This window comes from Danio aesculapii, chromosome 7, assembly GCF_903798145.1.
Source record: "Danio aesculapii chromosome 7, fDanAes4.1, whole genome shotgun sequence".
NCBI classification, from domain to species: Eukaryota; Metazoa; Chordata; class Actinopteri; order Cypriniformes; family Danionidae; genus Danio; species Danio aesculapii.
Window position 1 is genome coordinate 60,362,706 of NC_079441.1, and position 17,972 is coordinate 60,380,677.

Below are 17,972 nucleotides of genomic sequence, written 5' to 3' on the forward strand. Positions count from 1 at the left end.
ACAGTGCAGTGGAAAAGATTGACTAATTACCACAAAGAATTGGATGAGCAGGTATGGAAAGATATTAGAGGTTTTGTTGCTTTTTTTCATGTATTATGAAAATATTAATCAAGCGCAATGCATGGTACAAGACACCCGATTCTACCTGTGTCGCTCTAGATTAGCTGTAGCCTTTACAATGAGCACGTGAACCTCCACGGAACAGTTTCCATCACATTTGTAAAAAGTTGCAATGACACCTTTCAGCGGCAATGTAATGTGTGGAAGCAGAGTTATTTCTGTTGAAGGTTCTCACTACCGCTTTCACTCTCTAGCACGTTATTATCAATCATACACGGTTATGATTCTGTTTTTCTATGTGCCTTCTTGATATGTTTTACTAAAAACTGATAATGGCACCTAAACAAAAATTCTCATGGTTTGTATATGTAAGTTTTGTGTATGTATGTATGTATGTATGTATGTATGTATGTATGTATGTATGTATGTATGTATATATGTATGTATGTATGTATGTATGTTTGTATGTATGTACATTAAAAAAAATACTATTGCTGCTTGTTAAAACTAATTACTTAATATAAGATGAACCAAGGACGGCGCAGTGGTGCAGTGAGTAGCCCTGTTACCTCACAGCAAGAACGTCCCTGGTTCGGTTCTGGGTTGGCTTAGTTTGCATTTCTGTGTGGAGTTTGCATGTTCTTCCTGTGTTCATGTCTTTTTCCTTCGGGTGCTCCTTTCTCCCCACAAGTCCGAAGATGTGCGCTACTGTATATGAATAAATGAGTTAAACCAACTTTTTTTGAGGACAATTTAAATGCTGTATGTTCAATCCACTTAAATTTTGAAGTTAACTTAATCGATCTATTATTAATTCCATTTTTGAGATATGTCTGACTTTCCTACATAAAGACCATCCTCTTTCATGATCTTACTGAAAATGTACTCTAAATTGACCAGCTGTCAAAATATTGTTGTAAAACTGTAAAAATGCAAATAAAAAGTATACATTATATAATACTTTGTTTCTGGATAAAATTTCTGTTCATGTACAGCCATATGGGTCCATATTAGTCTTCAAACATATGGTTATATACACTCACCGGCCACTTTATTAGGTACACCTTGCTAATACCGCATTGAACCCACTTTTGCCTTCAGATCTGCCTTAATCCTTCATGACATAGATTCAACTGGAAATATTCCTCAGAGATTTTGGTCCATTTTGACATAATAGGATCTTGCAGTTGCTGCAGATTTGTTGGCTGCACATCCATGATGTGAATCTCCCACATCCAAAATGTGCTGTATTGGATTGAGAACTGGTGACTGTGAAGGCCATTTGAGTACAGTAAACTCATTGTCATGTTCAAGAAACCAGTGTCAGATGATTCGCGCTTTATGACATGGTGTGCTATCCTGCAGGAATAGCCATCACAAAATGGGTACACTGTGATCATAAAGGGCTGGACATGGTCCGCAACAATACCCAGCCATGATGCTCAATTCATACTAATGGGCCCAAAGTGTGCCAAGAAAATGGCCCCTACACAATTACACCACCACCAGCAGCCTAAACCGTTGATACAATGCAGGATGGATCCATGTTGTTGATGCCAAATTGTGATCCTACCATCCGAATGTTTCAGCAGAAATTGAGACTCATCAGACCAGGCAACGTTTTTCTATTTCTAATTTCTATCTTCTATAGTCCAATTTGGTGAGCCTGTGCAAATTGTAGCCTCGGTTTCCTGTTCTTAGCTGACAGGAGAGGCATCCGGTGTGGTCTTCTGCTGCTGTAGCCCATCTGCTTCAAGGTTGGACGTGTTGTGCTCTCAGAGATGCTCTTCTGCAGACCTCTTTTGTAACGAGGGGTTATTTGAGTTACTTTTGCCTTTCTATCAGCTGGAATTCTATCAGTCTGGTCATTCTCCTCTGGATATTTTCTCTTTTTCAGACCATTCTCTGTAAACCCTAGAGATGGTTGTGTGTGAAAATCCCAGTAGATCAGCAGTTTATGAAATACTCAGACCAGCCCGACTGGCACCAATAACCATGTCACATTCAAAGTCACTTAAATCTCCTTTCTTCCCCATTCTGATGCTCAGTTTGAACTGCAGCAGATCAACTTGTCCATGTCTACATGCCTAAATGCATTGAGTTGCTGCCACGTGATTGGCTGATTAGAATTTTGCATTACGAGCAGTTGGAAAGCTACACCCAATAAAGTGACCGGTGAGTGTACAGTGTACAGAATTTCAAGAAAGTGCCATACAATTGCTCATCATTTTAACTGTTATATAATAAATATAGACATTCATAAATAGAAAACCCATCACATTTTTAGACATGCTTACTGAAGTGCTGATTCAATTCTGTCTTGATTTGCTTTTTTTCAAGTGTATTTCAGTAATATTTAATTATGCATGACTATCCAGTAAAAATACCTGCGCTTGTCACATTGTTTTCACTTGCACCCACTGTTACAGTATACGCACCCACATATGTGCTGATGCATTTGCCCATGTTTGGTTCAGAGTACCATTCTCTTTACATAGACGTTCTTGATATATTTAATAATTTAGAAGTGTGTATTGTGTATATAAAACATCTTTTTTTAACCTAATAGAGATAGATGAACTGAAGCCTGCAAACAAAAGAATATTAAAAAATCTATTTCACCCTGAAACATCCACCTGAGAGGAGCCTAGAAATTAATGACTCTATATTAAAAAGTTGACCTCTTAACTTCCATGCACTCCGCACTAAAAAGGGTAACACCCTCTAGTGGCTTTTGAAAGCACTCATTTCAAATGTCATTAACGTCCTAATGAGTGACAGTACTTTTAAATGAGAAACGGACTGCAGGGAATATGAGTGAAAATAGTGCTCGGATTTGACTCACAAATTGAAAGAGAGCAGATAGACTAAAGCCTGTGTAAGATATATCAGGAAAACCCCGATTTGTGCATGCTACGTTGCAATTTCAGCTCAACATATATGCTGTAATGACTAATTTGCTCAGTGTAATTTTAAAGCGACAACAGAGGGCGCTGTTTAGCGACATTTGGCGCACTGTTCACATTATGAATAGCGGGGCTTCCATCCTTCTGCAGCCGGCAGCTCCGGTCCAGTCACCGCGCGCTGGGGATTTAGCCAGCTCAGCCATCTCAGCCACACTTCAGCGGAGTAAAAAAAAACGCACGTCCTTTGAAACACGCACCTCCATAAACAGGAATAGTGCAGAGAATATCCAGTTAAATATCATGCAGTGTCGAATTATATGGTTAATGAAGAAATGTATTTAGCTCTGGTACGCGCAAGTTACTAACTAGGAGATGTATAAAAAATAGCTCTTTGCTGTGCGCTTGATAGTCTCCATCAGAGTTCTGGTCACGGAGAGTCGCCGCGCTCGCTCTCTCACTCCTTTACACCGGTGAGTCAACGGCGCGTCGCTGTCCGTGGTGCCTTTTCTGCGCAAAAAAGCCCATAGCAGATGGAGGAGCATGAGTGTGAAGTAGTAGAAGTGCTCACCGCATACATATTCGTGACCAACAAATGTTCTCACCACAAACGACCACACGCATTTATATTCTAACAGACCGGGAAGCCACAAGGGGCTCTGAAACCGAAATGATCTGAGTTGTACGGAGTAGCATAATGAATAGGGTACTGTTATGCACGGAGAGTGTAAACAACCATATATTTACCATTTCCTCACCTTTTTCTGTTTGTTTTAATTCGATAATATAAGATTATCTTGATTATAACATTTCATAAAGATTTTGTGACTGTATTTGTATTGTAACACGTGATGGAAAGTGCTGACGCGTTAATAAATATCATTAATCTATCAAACCCACTTCTATGACGTGCTATTCCATTTATGACTTGTGCACTGCATTCTTAAATTGACGCCTCCCAGATAGAATGTTTCCCTAAAGTTTGAAGAGGTACAAACCAGTCCAAATGTTCTAAACAGACTCCTGCTTAAAGAAATCGTGTTTAAATAAGGATGTAACCATAGCAACAGTTCCGTTACGCTCAGTATCGTTTAGTGCCATCGACAAAACGTAAGTCATGTCATTAAATGACTTTATTATAGAGCTGCACACCGTAAACGTAATGCAGGCACATTTCAGATGACGGTTGGCTAACCAGTTTTACTTTGCGCAACACCAAGCACTCAGCAGAATGTGATTCCCTTTACAAAGTCGAGCCCCTTTTGGGAGGCATTTAAGATTTCGAACACAGTGAACCTCCAACGCTCTTTAAATGTTCATTTCTGGACAATAAATTATTTAGGTACTTCTACTCGCAATAAAAAATGCCCCTGTGAACTAAAAGGAAGAGACCCTCCTCAAACAGTAAAACTAAGCGATCAAGTTGAGCTTTGTTTGTCGCACAGGGAGCGCAGCGTGAAGGGGGTGGAGAGAGAGAGGGAGAGAGAGAGAAAGAGAGAGAGACCCGAGCGCAGAGTGCGGCAGATACACACGCGCTTCTGCTGCAGGTGAGAGGCGCGCGCTGGACAGAGGGACCGTCCTCGCGCTGGAATTTTAATACCACATTCCTAGCATCTCTGCCAGGATTATAACTCCGTTATTGCTCAGTTTTGCATTTTGCCTTAACGCTGAACGGCACTGCGGAGATTTTCCCCATTTTTTTTCTTCGTTCTCTGGTGCAAGTGAGAGAACTATTATAGACGCTGAGTGGACTGGAGAAATCTGTGCGCGCGGACACGGCACACGGATAGGACTGATCTTTTGCGGCTTATAACCACAGGACATGAAGTTCTGATATTTCAGTTTCCATTCCGTATGGTGGGATATCATCTGGAGAGGAGAGTTCGCATCTGGGAAGGCTGGATTTAAAACCTTATCAGTTGATTGCGCAATGGATTGAATATCTGGCTTCGATGATTTTAATGAAGATTCGGCGATGTCAAGTCATGGCAAATACGGAGTAGTCTCAGCAAGTAATTTATGGCATGTTTATTTCAAGCTTAATACTGAATGAATTTGTAAAGACTTTCTGTCAATGCTGTGTATGTGTTTGAGAGACAAATCTATACAAAAATAGGGAATAGCGCGAGTCTAGTCTGAGAGGGGAAAATATAACAGATATGCGCTAGTTTGGTTACCACATAGAGGTGCCCGGTTGTGAAAACGCATGCAGTGAGACAGGAGCGTTAACACAAGCAAGAAAAAGCTGTTAAACATAATTCACGTTCAGTTTTGCTGGAAAAGCCGCCACGAGCAATGAGGACTACAGGCATTGTGGACTATTTAAGCTACTGCTTTCTTATTCTGCAGCTGCTGAGTCAGCCCGCAGCCAAGCAAGTGCTCCGGTACCGCCTGGCTGAGGAGGGTCCTGCCGATGTCCGGGTAGGTAATGTAGCCGCGGACCTCGGCATCACGGCAGGCATGGACGTGACTTTTACACTTGAATCAGGCTCCGAGTACTTCAAAATCGATAATATGACCGGAGACCTCAGCACAAACGAGCGGCGAATAGACCGCGAAAAGCTGCCGCAGTGTCAGATGATTTTTGATGAGAACGAATGTTTTATAGATTTCGAAGTGTCTGTGATAGGACCCGCGCAGAGCTGGGTTGATCTCTTCGAGGGCAAAGTGATTATTTTAGACATTAACGACAACACGCCGTCTTTCCCCTCACCTGTTCTCACGCTCTCCGTTGAGGAGAACCGACCCATTGGCACACTTTATCTCCTGCCCACTGCCACCGACAGAGATTTCGGTCGGAATGGAATTGAGCGATACGAGTTAATTCAGGACAACGGCGAGAGCACTGTCAGACGAATCGGCACTTCCGGCTCGGGCAGTGTTGACAGTCACTCGGGCAAGCGGAGGTTCGACGAGGGAGCGAGCCGTAGCAGCGTCTTTGAACTTCAAGTTGCTGACACCACAGACGGCGAGAAGCAGCCGCAGCTAATTATCAAAGGGGCTCTGGACAGAGAACAGCGCGACTCCTATGAGCTGACTCTGCGGGTTAGAGATGGGGGCGACCCCCCACGCTCCTCCCAAGCCATTCTTAGAGTAATGATCACAGATGTAAATGATAACACCCCACGCTTTGAGAAAAGTGTTTATGAGGCTGACCTACCAGAAAACAGTTCCCCAGGGGCCCCCATACTCCAGTTAAAGGCAGGTGACACTGACGTTGGCGTTAATGGACAGATCGAGTATGTTTTCGGAGCAGCCACAGAGTCAGTGCGACGACTGCTGCGGCTTGATGAGAGCACTGGCTGGCTCAGTGTTTTGCACCGGATTGACCGTGAAGATGTGAGCCAGCTTCGTTTCACAGTCATGGCACGTGACCGTGGTCAGCCTCCTAAAACTGACAAGGCGACAGTGATCATAAACATCAAAGATGAAAATGACAATGTCCCTAATATTGACATCCGAAAAATTGGACGCATCTTTCTGAAAGACGGCGTGGCTAATGTGGCAGAGGATGTTATTGTCGATACACCCATTGCTCTGGTCCAAGTGTCAGACAGAGATAAAGGACCAAACGGCATAGTGACATGCACTGTAGTGGGTGATGTTCCTTTTCAGTTGAAACCTGCCAGCGAGGTCGAAGGTGACATGAATAAAAAGAAGTACTTTCTTCACACATCAGCACCACTTGATTATGAAGCCGTGCAGGAGTATAACGTGGTCATTGTTGCCGTAGACTCTGGGAGCCCTAGTCTCTCTAGCAACAATTCGCTAATAGTGAAAGTGGGGGACGTGAATGACAATCCACCAGTTTTTAGCAAAAGCACAGTGGAGGTTTCATTTCCTGAAAACAATGCTCCCGGTGAGCGTGTTGTCACAGTAGTGGCCTTAGATGCAGACAGTGGCAAAAATGCTGAAATCTCCTACTCCCTGGACTCCTCTGTGAACGGAATTTTTTCCATCGATGCAGACACCGGTGACATCCGTGTCAACACCATACTTGACAGGGAGCAGACGGAACGATATGAGTTCAAAGTTATTGCCAAAGACAAAGGCATGCCGGTTCTGCAGGGCTCAGCCACGGTGGTAGTTTTGGTAGCAGATAAAAATGACAATGAGCCAAAGTTCATGCAGGATGTGTTCACTTTCTATATACAGGAAAACCTTCAACCCAACAGCCCTGTTGGCATGATTACAGTCATGGACGCTGACAAAGGGCAAAATGCAGATATGAGTCTGTACATTGAGGAGGAAGAGAACATTTTCTCCATTGACAACAACACAGGTACTATTTTCTCAAACATGGCTTTTGACCGTGAGCAAAGAAACAATTATTCATTCCGTGTCAAAGCTGTTGATGGTGGCGATCCGCCTCGGTCTGCTACAGCCACGGTATCTCTCTCTGTAATGGATGTAAATGACAATCCTCCCACTGTTCTTTTTCCAATGAATAACTCATACACGCTGCTCCCACCCTCTAGCAACATAAGGACAGTGGTCAGAACGGTCTCTGCCACTGATACTGATACAGGTGTTAATGCTAACCTCAGCTACAGAATTGTTGGAGGCAATCCGTTTAAACTATTTGACATGGATGCATGGACAGGAGTGATCTCATTAGTTGGCAAACTAGAGCAAAAGCACTTTGGCCTTCATCGGCTGGTCGTGCAAGTGAATGACAGTGGGGTTCCATCCCAAAGCACCACCACATTAGTTCACATCTATGTCAACGAAACACTCTTCAACTCCACTATCGTAGAGGCGCAGGTTGCCAAAAGTCTCAGTACCCCACTAAATGCTGACATCGCAGGAGACCCCAACTATGACTTGGGAAAGCAACGGCTCAGCATTGCCATAGGGGTTGTGTCAGGCATCATGACAGTCATTCTTATCATCCTTGTAGTTGTCATGGCCCGCTACTGCCGTCCCAAGAACAAGAACGGCTATGAGGCTGGAAAGAAAGACCATGAGGACTTCTTCACACCTCAGCAACATGATAAAAGCAAGAAACCCAAGAAAGACAAGAATAAGAAAAAGTCCAAGCAACCTTTATACAGCAGCATTGTAACCGTTGAGGCATCTAAGCCAAATGGACAACGCTATGATGGCGTCAACGAGAAACTGTCGGACAGTCCTGGAATGGGCCGATATCGCTCAGTCAACGGTGGCCCTGGAAGCCCAGATCTTGCTCGCCATTACAAATCCAGCTCACCCTTGCCCACCGTTCAGCTGCATCCTCAGTCGCCCACGGCGGGAAAAAAGCACCAGGCTGTTCAGGACCTGCCACCGGCGAACACTTTTGTCGGCACTGGAGATAACATATCCATCGGATCAGACCACTGTTCTGAGTACAGCAGCCAAACAATCAACAAGTACAACAAACAGGTAAGAACAACATTTCTTATTTTGAATCTATGATATCAATCCCATTATTAATACTTGAAGCTTTTTCTCAGTGTCTATAAAACACTGTCACTATTCAGCCTGCACTGTAATACTATCATGCTGGATATATGTATTTTTAGCCAATGCTTCTGTTTCCCTGTATCGACCTGCTTCGCCTCAGAGTGCCATTTAGATGTAATGCTAAAAGCGACATGAAGGCATTCTTCAGTCAGGGATATCATATCCGCCCGGGCCACCTGGGTGTCGAGGCCATGCTGTGGACACATTGGCACGTCTTTTAGTGTAGTTGTAGGGCAGATGCGAGTGTCAGCATTTATGACCTTTGTCTGTGTGTGTGCATCTGAAGATCCAATAGGATCACATATGGCTCTGGTTCACAGCTATTCTGTCTCAGCAGTAGGTTTGCGGCAGGAGCATGACCCAACCTCTTTTATCAAAACATGGTTACTTCTTTCTCTTCCTAGGAGGGAGGCAGAATAAAGGAGGGGTGAGTGAGATGAAGCAGAGGGGGGAAAGATTGAAAAAGGTGGAATGTTAGTTGTGGTGTCATGTTTTAACGTGCTTATCCGAACAGACTGGGAACATCTGGGCGGGAGGTCACATTTAACATTCCTGTGCACGTGTGTGTCTGGACAAATTCAGTGACCCAGTAGTGAAATCTGGCCTCTCTCTCTCTCTCTCTCTCTCTCTCTCTCTCTCTCTCTCTCTCTCTCTTTCTCTCTCTCTATTATCTCACATTCTCTTATCATTATTTGTACCCCATACCTCTTGTACTCTCCTTGTTGTTCATGCCATTATTTTAAAGCATAAACTGCCCTTTGTTACAGCAGCCACGGAATGGCTTTGTAAATCCTAAGGCCCACATGTGAAATAATCAATTCATATCATTATTGTTCCCTGTCCTGTGGAGCGATTCTGTGCTAGGCGAGGTTAATTCAAAATGAAGTCGGCCCTTTTATTGTCCAGATTTGCCAGGAAAAGAACACTTGCCCTGTCGTTTCATGTGTTTTCTAAGGTGGTTAATGCATTATTGATTGCTATCTAACATGGCGTAAGTAGTGTCCTCCCTTGCATTCCAGAACAATGCCCTTTCCAAACACAAGCCACAAGGCAGCCCTGTCTCTCTCTGTCTCTCACACCATCACACTGCATTTTCTTCCTTACATACCCAACCCGATTCATGCTTTGATTTGGTAATTCATTAAATTTCCCCCGCTCTGTGTTTAGAAACACCTTCTTTCATCAGTCGATTTTAAAGCCTGCTTCCTCTTTCCAGTATTACACTTGTGTCTCTCCACTCATTTTATTATATTTTTTCTTCTTCACAAATCCTGGCTCCTTCCACAGCTTCCTTGTTTTTCTGTTGACAACTCTGTCTTTCTTTTATCTGTCCCTTTTCTCTAGCCCTCTTGAGCAGCCTTCTGATGTGCTTTGTTTAGGCGCCTGCACTCTCTACGAACGGAGTACTGTTGACTATGTTTCTTTCGGACATCTCATGCATTTTTAAACACAGCCTCCATTTGCTGCCCCAGCACATGTATTGTGTGTCCAAGTACTCCGCTTAGATAATTATTTATTTGCTTTTTATTTGTAAGCTGCAGTGCTTTGTACGAACCGTCCATTTGCTTGTCAAATGCAGCAGACTTTCACAGGGCGTTGAGCAAAAGAGTTCTACACTATTACCAGTTTGCAATTACAGCCTCCTTGGCGAGGAGCGAGATCAAGTCCAGCGTCATTACGTACATCCCTGCTGACAATTTAAGAGGGGCTCTTTAGATGTTTTATTGAGCGTTATCACGAGTGGCCAACATGCCCTCGCAAAATCCCATTAAGATAGCATAATAGTCTATATCAAATACTTTGTGAAGAGAAGTCATTAGAATTTCATTTTTTTTACTTAATATGTTTCCAGCTTGGTTTTGACGGCAGAAGCTTTTCTTTTTTTTTGCTGTTCTTGACTTTTATTATGACCTTCTTGTTCCTCGCCTCCCAACTTTATTTATTTATTTTTTTAATCTACATGTACCTTCCCTCCCAATATCTTTCTGCCTCTGTCACTCACCATGAAAGGAAAGTGTATGAGGCACATTCATTATGGACTCAAGCCACTAATTCTTGATTAATCACTGATTTGATGAGTGTCAGGCTTTTGCAAGGAAGGGATATAATGTATAATTTCTGGATAGGGTGCACAGTTAAGAAAAATAAGGGAGATTTTACATAGTACAGTGATAATTAATTCTGATGAAAAGGACAGATATTATTTTTATGTTTTAATAAAGTTCCTAACGCAATTTCAGGAGGAACCTTTTAGTAGACTTTTGTTCTAGCATTACTCCACCTCTCCATCTCCTCCTCTGTCTTTTTCAAAATGTAAAAAAAAAAAAGGTGGGGGAGGTCTCATACTCAGAGCTCGAGTTAAGCCTCCTTCAAGGACAGGAGGTCGGAGCTGTCTTCGGGGGTTGATAGATCGAGCCCCCACTTCAGGACAGCAACACCAAAATTGTTTACCATGTTGATGCAATTGATTGAGCAGGTGAACTCGTGAATTGGTGTGTGTATACAATGCTCAACATATATAAGTACACCCCTCACAAATCTCTCTTTAAAATTCATACTTTTAATAGGAAGCTATGCAATATTATATTTGTGCACATAAATTAGATTAGTCAGTACTGAAGCCAAATCTGGAGCTTATCTAACAAAATAACTTACAATAACAGTCCAAAAACTAGTACTTCCAAATTTACATGTCATAGAAAAATATTACAAACAAATTTTAAAAAGAGGAAAAATGAATAGAAGCAAAACAATTGAAATATTTAGTTGAAATTTAGTAGGTTATAATTTTTTTGGCAATATTTAGCTTGAATTTAATGTAATGAATATGTTTGGTGACTAATACATTATCTATATTCACTGAGAAATGGATAGAAATATTCTTTTTCAAAATGGGGTGTACTCAATTATGCACTGTATATGTGTGTGCGTACATGGTGGAGGTGGGGTTACTGTTTATATATATTAAAACACAATTACAGTCTATAGATGGCACTTTTTAAAGCACTAAAATATTTGTTTTGGGTCAAAATAGCAAAATTGGTGCATTTTGCCTTGTGCATTCTTGTAAAAATTACCATCAGAATCGATTACTGTTATACTGTCTGATATATTTAGTGTAACTAAATAAAGCTTTTTATTAAAGTTGTATCAAATTTCTAAAACATTTACGTTCACTTGATTTCCAGTTTGAATGTTACTTTATACAATTAAATGGCACTTTTGTCAGGTCATTCAAGGATAAGGGTTTAAAATGTTAGATATTTAACCTTTACTACTACTCAAAATGTTGATAATTTAGGTAAAGTAACACTATTCAATGTCAGAACAGGTCACATGACCTCACAGTTCTCTGAACTAGATGTGCTTTGCACATGCAGCTTTTAAATTAATGATGGAGAACATAGAGTGATATTAATAATAGTGTCTTGTAGCTGAGTTGAAATACCTAGTTTTCTGGACAAGATTAATTTTCTCTTCACAGTACAATTCCCTCTGGTGAAGTCATCCATGAAAACTACCTGTGTTTTTCTCCTTGTGAAAAGGCCCGGCTCTTTTTGATCGTGTTTGATTTCAGTTCTTGTGGTCTGACATCTGAGATGCTCTCTCTTTTCCCCTTCCTCTCTTCATTTTCTGTCTAGAGGAGGAAAGGGTAAAAGAGACAGGAACTAGAAAGAGGGCCCTGTTAACAGCCTAGAGAAAGGTCTCTACTGTTCTCTCTCTCTGCTTGTGCGTGTGTGTGTCTGTGAGTGAGTGTTGAGGGGGATCGGGTGCAGTGGCCTCATAAATGTGTGGTGTGGTTTTGTGTTACCTACATTCACCTAATCTTCTAGCACACAGAAACCCATGCACACACACACACACACACACACACACACACACACATACGGTCTTCTGTCTAAATAGCAAAAACTACACCGCACCGCTCCTCCCAGACAGGTAACCAGACAACACTAGTGTTTCCATGTCCCGCTGCACATGGGACATTTAAGCTGTCGTTATTTTAACTTAATGCAGGTGGGAGACGCCACTACCTTCCTGCTAGCCAGACAGCTAATACTGCATATCAAGGCGTTTCACAGCTTTCTTCTGCATTCTCATTAAATTGTACACTCAACGGCCACTTTATTAGGTACACCTTACTAGTACCGGGTTGGACCCACTTTAGCCTTCAGAACTCCCTTAATCCTTCATGGCATAGAGTCAACAAGGTACTGGAAATATTCCTCAGAGATTTTGCTCCATATTGACATTATAGCATCACGCAGTTGCTGCACATCCATGATGTGAGTCTCTCATTTCACCACATCCCAAAGGTGCTCTGCTGCATTGAGGTCTGGTGACTATGCAGGCCATTTGCGTATAGTGAACTCATTGTCATGTTCAAGAAACCAGTCTGAGATTTTTCGTGCTTTATGACACGGTGCATTATCCTGCTGGAAGTAGCCATTAGAAGATGGGTACACTGTGATCATAAAGGGATGGATATGATCAGCAATAATACTCCGGTAGGCTGTGGTGTTGACATGATGCTCAATTGGTACTAATGGGCCCAAGAAATGTGCCAAGAAAGTATCCCCCACACCATTACATCACTACCACCACCAGCCTAAACCGTTGATACAAGGCAGGATGGATCCATGCTTACATGTTGTTGACCCCAAATTCTGACCCTACCATCTGAGTGTGGCGGCAGCAATCGAGACTTATATGACAAGGCAACGTTTTTTCCAATCTTCTATTGTCAATTTTGGTGAGCATGTGTGAATTGTAGCCTCAGTTTTTAGTTCTTACCTGACAGGAGTGGTACACAGTGTGGTCTTCTGTTGCTGTAGCCCATCCACCTCAAGGTTAGACGTGTTGTGTGTTCAGAGATGCTCTTCTGCAGACCTCGATTGTAACGAGTGGCAAACGAGTGAGTTACTGTTGCCTTTCTATCAGCTCGAACCAGTCTGGCCATTCTCCTCTGACCTCTGGCATCAACAAGGCATTTGCTCCCACAGAACTGCTGTTCATTGGACATTTTCTTATTTTAGGACCATTTTCTGTAAACCCTAGAGATTGTTGTGCATGAAAATTCCAGTAAATCATCAGTTTCTGAAATGCTCAGACTAGCCTGTCTGGCACCAACAACCATGCCACATGTACATGTCTACTTGTCTAAATGCATTGAGTTCCTGCCATGTGATTGGCTGATTAGAAATTTGCGAGCAGTTAACGAGCAGTTGGACCGGTGTACATATTAAAGTGGCTGGCGAGTGTATATATCTGGTTGTTTGTGTTAGTTTGCAGCTGTTGATTTATGCTTTTTGTTGCATTATATATTTAGTTGCTCTAATCACTTATAATTTCTCTGATGGGACTGTTTGCATCTTTCATGGAGTTTAGCTTTTTGATGCTTCAGAGTCAGCGCTCTAAAATACATAGTGAAATTTACTGGAAAAAAATGGTTGTATCCAGAATGGTTAATGTTTTAATTTTATTTATTTATTTTTTTTCTAACATAGATGGATTCAGTCTTTAATCGTTTCCCTTGATTCCATAAATCTCTAGATCAAAGGCAACTAAATGCATTCAAACAGACACAGAGTGTCATTCACTGATGAAACGGATTTCGGCCTATTTTGTTCAAACATGGCTGCGGTTAAAAATGCCTCCTTTTGTATTATTTTGAGCCAAAAAACAACACTTGAATCAACTATCTGCCAATCATTTGCAGATCCCTTTTTCCCTATAGTTTGTTGTAATCTATCTCCACATTTATTCTTGTTTGAGGCTATTGCTGAGATTTGTAAGGCTTTTTGAGGTCAGTGTGGCATGTCAGTTGTGGTTTCAGTCTTTACAATGCTTCCCAGCTAGCATTTGTTTTACATACATGTGCCTGGCGGACTAAAGCATCACTCATTTTAGACAGGTGCAAGCAATACAAAAAACAGGGGCATGCAAATGCTGATCACTTCTGTTGTTTATGAGTGCCTGAGTGTGTAGCTTGCCTTATTTTGCTGCTAGCAAAACATCCACGCAAATCAAGTTTATTTTCATTACCTAAAGAGTGCTGTATAAGTTTTTTTTAATGCATGAGGTAAGAGTGTACATACATTTGACCTTTTTTAATAATAAATGTCATACTTTTTTTTAGCAAATTAGTTTGAATTGTTACATTTTAATAATTGACAGCTCTTTTTAGATATGTGTGCCAAGTGACCTCAGAGTTGAGAATTAGCCTTCAATCAGTGAAGCAATCAAGCTGCATTTACAAGCAGCCGTATATTCTATTCATCACAATACAGAAGCGTAAAATTAACTACACGCCATCATCGTCACGTCACATTAAATAACATGCCATGCGATGGCACAGAATTGCTGGGTAATGGAGACCAGGACAGAATTAGATCAGCTGCAGGCTTGATTGCTGTGTTATTAGCGAGCGCTTGTCAGCTCAACGTCAGCATTGAATGGCCAGCGTTGACCAAATCTGTCACAGGTACAGATGCGGCACAGGACGGAGCTTCTGCATAGTTGTGCCTTCCATTTGCACTTTTGGAATTGGTTCACATGTAAATACTATACTTTGCAAATTAGCATAAAATAAAACATTACACCCAGATAATGTACAGGGGATTTTGTGGGAAACCGCTCAAATGGTGTTCCAATTTCACTGTAAACCAGATATTTTTTTAAACATAAAATACATTTGGCAACGTATTTATATGAAATTTGGAAGGAATTGGTAACACTTTACAATATGGGACACATAGTTAATATATTTACAGCATTTGCCACTTATATTTCAACACATACCAATGTTGACCACTGTGCTTGTTAAAATTAGTTAATGCACCAACAGTGAGCAACTTTATTTTCTTTTACTAACTTTAACAAAGATGAATATATACTGCGATAAATGTACTTTTCATTGTTTGCTCATGTTAGTAAATGTATTACAATGTGAATAAAATACCAGACCTTTAGAGAATAATATATATAAAAAAAAAAACTATTACATTTTACCCAAACCCATACCCAGTAAATCAAGGGAAACTGAACATTTTCAAGTGGTTTTCCATAGCTGTATTTAGAAATATGTAATATATACAAACATATTGATAGATATATCCCAGCAGGCACAGGATGTCATCATGATGTGAGATTGGCATTGTACCCCAACATCGTGGGGACATTGCATTTTGTTTGTTAATAAAAATTAGGTTGATGTCAGAACCCAACATCAGGCCAACGTCAATGTCCAACGTCCAACCTAAAATTAACCAAATATCAACTTCTAATGATGTTACGTTGTGTGGATGTTACCACTAGGACGTCTATCTGATGTTGGATTTTGGTTGCCATACCTGATGAATAAATATCAGTATGTGACATCAATATGACGCTGGTTTAAGATGTTGGCTCCACTCTGGATTTTGGTCACTTTCCAACACCACCTATAATCAAACAAATATCAACGTCTAACAGCTTGACATTGTGTGGACATTACCACTATGACGTCTATCAGATGTTGGATTTTGGTTGTCATACCTGATGAATAAATGTCAGTATTTGACATCAATATGATGTTGGTTTAAGATGTTAAATTGACGTTGGATTATTGTCACTTTCCAACACAACCTAAAATCAAACAAATATCAAGTCTAAAAGCTTGACGTTGTGTGGACGTTACCACTATGATGTCTGTCAGATGTTGGATTTTGGTTGCCATACCTTATGATTAAATGTCACTATTTGACATCAATATGATGCTGGTTTAAGATGTTGGCTTGACGTTGGATTTTGGCCACTTTCCAACACAACCTAATAATCCACCAAATATCAACGTCATTGTTAGACGTCAAAATAACGTAGTCTTTTGACTCTGGCTAGACATAGAATTTTGGTCACCTGATGTCACGACCTAAATCTAATTTAATATTAACGTTTTATGACATTGTGTGCCTGCTGGGATGTTTGTAGAGTAATTTACATCAGCTTTGATTATAGCTAAATAAATCAGAATTTAGAACCAGAACAATCCATTTTATAATCAACTATTCAATTCATAAGCGGCACATTAAATAAAAGCTGAACTTCACAGATCATCTCTTGATTTGCCTGTGCAGGTCAACATTTCACTTTTACCCAGTGTTGACACGGGCGTATGCAAACCAGTAAATGTAAATGACCTGTGAAACCTTAGCCAGAAATACGAAAGCTGTTTTTGATACAGCACAAGGCCAAGTTAACAGAGAAAACAGTTCAAAATACAGTTGCATTTTTGTATTTTTTTCCTCTCCTTTTAGGAGCGCAGTTGCAGCGATTTCACTTGACCTTTTGCAAGTACTACTGCAATGTCTCTTTGATTTCTTTTTTTCCCCTCCTGTTACTGTAAGTAATCTATCCTTTCAGCTGCCCGTTGACAGCGTGATGTAGCTGGAGCGTGCTTGCAGTCTCTCTCGTTCTCTTTCATTCTTCGCCTCTCTCTTTTTCTCTGTCGCCTTCTTCCTCTCTTCACTCTCTATTATATTCTCACTCATAGTCTCTTGTTCCTCAATCTTGATGTGAATAGTCCTGATTGAAGCTATGGAGATGCACTTGTAACATTTATCATGCTAAAATGATGAAAGCGGCAGTTGCGGGCGGAACAGAAGCGATGGGGCCGAAGCGAAAGGGAAAAAGTGAGATCATCTCTTGATTGGTTGCTGCTGTGCTGATTGTAAGTGCCGGTGTCATCGCCGTGTGTGCTTAACCCCCATCTGTACTTCAATTCTGACGGTGTCCAAACTCACAGGGCCACTGGATTACACAGTCACACACACACACAGATATGCGAGCTATCTCTGTAGTGCAATGCAGCAGTTTTCTTTTATTTAAGTGTATTTTTGCAAGTCTTGTGCATGTGTTTGTCAGTGTAAGGGTTTATTAAAGCAGTATGCTGGAAGAGGATGTGTATTACAGTGATATTTTACCACAGTTAGGCCTGTTTTTTTTTTTAGAAAGATTGCGAAGCGGAAAGATGTCTAATGGCCGTAAAATCTCTAATGTACATCCTCCAATGGCTTATTGCTTTTATAAAGTGAAAATAACAGATATAAAAATAGTTATCTCCATTTATTTAGGCTGTTTACAGTTTCCAAGAAACTTTGTGCAATAATATACAATTCAACTGAAATGAATGTGTTCACAGAGTTGTTTTTTTTTTTTTTTTTTGCTGCTTGTTCAAACTACTTATTGAAAAATGAACCGAATCAACACAATTCTTGAGTTTTTTTGTGATAATTTAATTGTTTTATGTTCAGTCTTTTTAAATTTGAAAAAAACAATTAAGTAATTTTAATTGATTTGTGTTGGGACAACTAAAGGAAATTGTGTGGAACCCAACATTTTTGAATTGATGGTTTCATGAAGAACGTTTAACATCAATAGAACCTTTTTATTCCGTGAAAAGCTTCTGTATAATATGGATTTTTTAAATTATTTTAAATTATGGAAATGTTTTTCACGATCAAGAAAATTAACAATTGATGCAATTTCCACTTGTTTACATTAAACTTA

At 40.7% G+C, this 17,972-nt stretch overlaps 1 protein-coding gene across 5 annotated transcripts in view; it reads left to right on the forward strand.

Moving 5' to 3' along the window:
- The first annotated feature begins 4,491 nt into the window (after nucleotides 1–4,491).
- pcdh7b (protocadherin 7b) overlaps nucleotides 4,492–17,972 on the forward strand; it is a 253,173-nt gene continuing 239,692 nt past the window's right edge. For all 5 annotated transcript variants that reach the window (XM_056462282.1, XM_056462283.1, XM_056462286.1 and 2 more), the window contains exon 1: nucleotides 4,492–8,345. In XM_056462282.1, the coding sequence (XP_056318257.1) occupies nucleotides 5,259–8,345 (3,087 nt within the window). In that variant the 5' untranslated portion in view covers nucleotides 4,492–5,258. The remainder of the gene's footprint in view (nucleotides 8,346–17,972) is intronic.